General features: G+C 44.0%; 1 protein-coding gene across 1 annotated transcript; it reads right to left on the bottom strand.

Annotated features, from left to right (window-relative positions):
- Window positions 1-758: 758 nt before the first annotated feature.
- On the bottom strand, window positions 759-3,018 carry LOC113351667. Its single transcript, XM_026595610.1, has 2 exons — window positions 2,703-3,018; window positions 759-2,320 (listed from the first exon to the last, which is right to left on the bottom strand). The coding sequence occupies exons 1-2, from the start codon at window positions 3,016-3,018 to the stop codon at window positions 759-761; spliced, it is 1,878 nt and encodes a 625-aa protein (XP_026451395.1).
- Window positions 3,019-4,031: the final 1,013 nt, after the last annotated feature.

Raw genomic sequence — 4,031 nt, 5'->3', positions numbered from 1 at the left:
TTTGTAAAAAGCTTGTTGGATTGATGCAGCGTTCCCAGGTATGTAATGTGTTATTGATATATTTACAGGCATTCATTCTGCTGATATGCTGCCTTTATTGATTGTAAATAGTTACTTTCCCCAGTGGGAATCTTGCAAAAAGTTTGTTCGATTTATGAGTTGAGGTATGCTATTCCTCGTACAGAGATAGAAACATATCAAGCGGGTACGCCGTCTTCTTCTTCTGGTGCTCTTCACGCAGGTGCAGAACTACGTTGCTTTTTATGGATGGTAAGGCTTGAGATACTTTGCATTCCACGGGTGTCTGAGGACTTCTCCTTTTAAATTACGCAGGTAGTAGGATCTATTCCCTGCAATATCATGTATGACAAAAGGTCCCCCCATGTTGGTGTCAGTTTACCCCATTTCTTCTCTCGCTGGTATTGGGGTGTGGTTCTCAGCACATACTGTCCTTCTACAAAGTTTCTAAGCTTAACCCTTTTATTGTACTCCCTCGCCAGTCTTCATTGGTAATTCTCCATCTTCTGCAGCGCCATTTCCCTTCTTTCTTCGAGATCATCGAGCCTTTCCAGCATCATATCCGCTGTGAGGTTCTTCTCCCATGCTTCAGTCTTCGTGGTTGGCATGATGATCTCTGTTGGGATGACTGCTTCGGCTCCGTAGGTGAGGAGGAAAGGTAATTCTCCTGTGGCCGACCTTCGGGTTGTTCAGTATGCCCATAACACATTGTGTAATTGCTCACACCATCGTCCCTTGTGTTAGTCCAACTGCTTTTTGAGTATGATGGCAAGGGTCTTGTTCGTGGCTTCCGCTTTGCCATTTCTTTGAGGATATATGGGGGTCGATTTGTTCTTTCTGATCTTGAAGGTATCAAAGAGCATGTAGATGTTCTTCCCTTGCAGCTGCTTGCAGTTGTCGGAGACAATCTCCGGGATGCCGAACCTGCAAATAATGTTTTGGAAGATGAACGTGAAAACATCCGAGTCGTGGATTCTTGATAGGGCCTTGGCTTCTACCCATTTACTAAAATAATATGTGTCTACTATAAAGAATCGTATTTTCCCCGATCCTTCGATCAGGAGTCCCACGATATCTATGCCCGACTTTGAGAAAGGCCATGGACTATCCACCGAATTCAGCTTTGTTGCAGGTGCATGGATTCTTTTGGCAAAGCGTCGGCATTCCTCACATCTCCTTGACATTCTCGCAGCATCTCGTATCATTGTTGGCCAGTAATACCCCTGCATTTTTGCCTTATCTGCTAACGATCTCATTCCGCTGTGGTTTCCCGCATCTCCGTAGTATATGTCTTTCAACACCCGATGTCCTTCTTCTCTTGACAGGCAGTGTAACAATGGTCCAAGGAAAGACTTTTTACATGAGATTCCATCCCGCAGGTTATACCTTCCTACCTTCGACTGCACCTTCCTAGCTTGTTTGAAGTCCGCAGGCAGCGTCCCTTCTTTGAGGAAAAGGTGAAATTCGGTTCTCCAATCTTCTTCGTTCTTGAAGTATTTGTCTTCGTTGGCTCTTGTCATGATATCATCTTCGTGAAAGTCATCAGCTATGTCTTCTCCTACATCATTGTCAGCGATATCCTCCCCTACGTCGTCTTTACGATTTGCAGCAAAGGATTTCTGAGGGATGACTGAGGGTTCATATACTCTAGTTATCTTGATTGCCTTGATACCTTCGTATCTCAGCATGGATGATATATAAGCTAAAGCGTCAGCGTGCCTGAGTTCCTTTCTGCCTAAGTGTCGGAATTTGATAGTTGGTATTTGGGATGCTAGAGTCTGGGCCAAATCCATGTATGCTGAAAGGGTCTCATCGTAGACATTGTATTCTAACCCTATTTGTCGTATGACCAGTTGCGAATCGCTTGTGAGTCGCACATCGGTTATTCCCATTTCTATTATCAAACGAAGAGCGTGTACCACAACTTCGTATTCGACGATGTTATTGGTATTCCCTTTGAATTCCAACCTCAACGCATGCACGATCCTTTCTCCAGTTGGGGTGGTGATTACGATGCTTATGCCCGCACCTTCCGTATTCTTCGGTACGTCAACGAAAACCTCCCATCGTCTTTGATTTGAGGGATCGAGAATATCGACTGGGTATTTTCCTTCATTTACTTCTAGTATGCCCCTCACTTCTTCGTGGTTGTCAAGGGGTAGATCTGCTAGGAAGTCCTCCAAGACTTGCGATTTTTGGGAGTGTTGGATTTCATGGATAATGTTGAACTGATCAAGGTGGGTGTTCCACTTTGCTATCCTTCCTACTTTCCCAGCGCTTTTGAGAACTTCCTCCAATGGTGCTTTGCATGGAACACGGATATAGTGAGTCAAAAAGTAAGTCCTTAGCTTTTGGGTAGCCCATACTAGCACCAAGATGAGTTGCTCGATCTTCGTATAGTTTATTTCTGCCGCGTTGAGGGTTTTGCTGACGTAGTAAATAGGTTGCTCTATCTTTGTATTTGTTTTAACCAATACTGAGTTGACTACATATTATGTTGCTGCTATGGATAGGGCTAGTACCTCGTCGGGATCAGGCTTTTGTAGGACCGGGATCATGGCCAGGTATTCCTTGATATTTTTAAAAGCTTCTTTGCACTCAGCGGTCCATTCAAACTTGCTCCCTTTTTTTGAGGATGTTGAAAAAATGTTTGCATTTATCCGATGACCTGGCGATAAATCTACCCAGAGCTGTTAAGGATCCTTTGAGATTTTGGACTTCTTTTAGGTTCTTCGGGGACGACATTTCTACGATGGCCTGGATCTTCGCAGGATCTACTTCGATGCCCCTCTTCGTTACTAGATACCCAAGAAATTTCCCTGAGGTGACACCGAATGTGCATATTTCTGGGTTTACTTTCATATGGTGTTTCCTTATTGCTTCAAAGATATCCCTCAGATCTTGATGGTGATCCTTGCGCAGCTTGCTTTTGACGAGCATATTATCGATATATACTTCTAAGGTGTTACCGATCCATGGATTCAAGATAACATCAACCATCCTCTGGTATGTTGCCCCTTCATTTCGAAGTCCGAAGGGCATCCTCGTGTAGCAATAGAGGTCGTGCGGGGTGTAGAATGTTGTGTGTTGTTGATCTTCTTCTACCAGCGCCACTTCGTTGTAACCATAATATCCATCCATGAATGATAATTCTTCGTATCCTTCGACGGCTTCAACCAGTTGATCGATGTTTGGGAGTGGATTACTATCCTTCGGACATGCTTTATTGAGGTTGGTGAAATCGATGCATATCCTTACTCCTCCATTATTTTTTGGCACGATGACCATGTTCGAGATCCATGCCGGATATTTGACTTCCTTGATGAACCCTGCTTCTAACAGATTGTGGAGTTCCTTCTCTATTGCTTTATGATACTCTGGTGCTACTTTACGTACTTTCTGCCTGAAAGGTGGCATGCCTGGCTTTATAGGGAGTTCGTGTTGGATTATCTTTGGATCAATCCCCGGCATGTACCCCAGTTTCCATGCAAAGATACCTATGTACTCCACTAGTAGCGTGATTAGGGACATATCTCTTTCCTTGTCCATTACGGTCCCTATCTTGATCATCTTCGGGTTCTCTTTGGTCCCTATGTTTATCTCCTTCACAGGTTCTACAGGTGTGAACGTGGGTTTTGGTTCCCCTAGGAGAGGGACATTCTTTAATTGCTATTTGGTTGGTTCTTCAATTTCTTTAGATGTTGAAGTACTTGCTTCCGTGTTTAGAACGACGCTACCCTTCGTCAGACTTTTTCTGGAAATATCTTCGAGATAAAGGTCAATTGCTTTTTCTTTCGCAGCTTCTTTATTTCGGGCCCTTCGGGATTTCCGCTTCTCATCTTATTCGTTGTTGAGATGATTTTGTAGAGCCTGGCATTCTCGAGTGGTGACTTGATCTCCTTTTATTTCCACTACCCCTTCGGGTGTTGGAAATCTGAGGTATTGGTGATAAGTCTCCGCCACTCCTTTGAGATTGTGCACCCATCTTCGGCCAATAATGGCATTATAAGGGG

Source organism: Papaver somniferum, chromosome 2 (assembly GCF_003573695.1).
Source record: "Papaver somniferum cultivar HN1 chromosome 2, ASM357369v1, whole genome shotgun sequence".
Taxonomy (NCBI): domain Eukaryota; kingdom Viridiplantae; phylum Streptophyta; class Magnoliopsida; order Ranunculales; family Papaveraceae; genus Papaver; species Papaver somniferum.
Note: the sequence above shows the minus strand (reverse complement) of the source record. Positions and strands in the feature narration are given on the sequence as shown.

What these genes read in the sequence shown, in the direction of transcription:
- LOC113351667 (XM_026595610.1), bottom strand. Translation starts at nt 3,018, where the DNA reads ATGGTTGATGTTATCTTGAATCCATGGATCGGTAACACCTTAGAAGTA. An exon ending in AGGATCCTTAACAGCTCTGG is followed by an intron (nt 2,321 to 2,702) that starts GTAGATTTATCG and finishes TTCCATGCAAAG; the next exon opens with CACCATTGGAGGAAGTTCTC.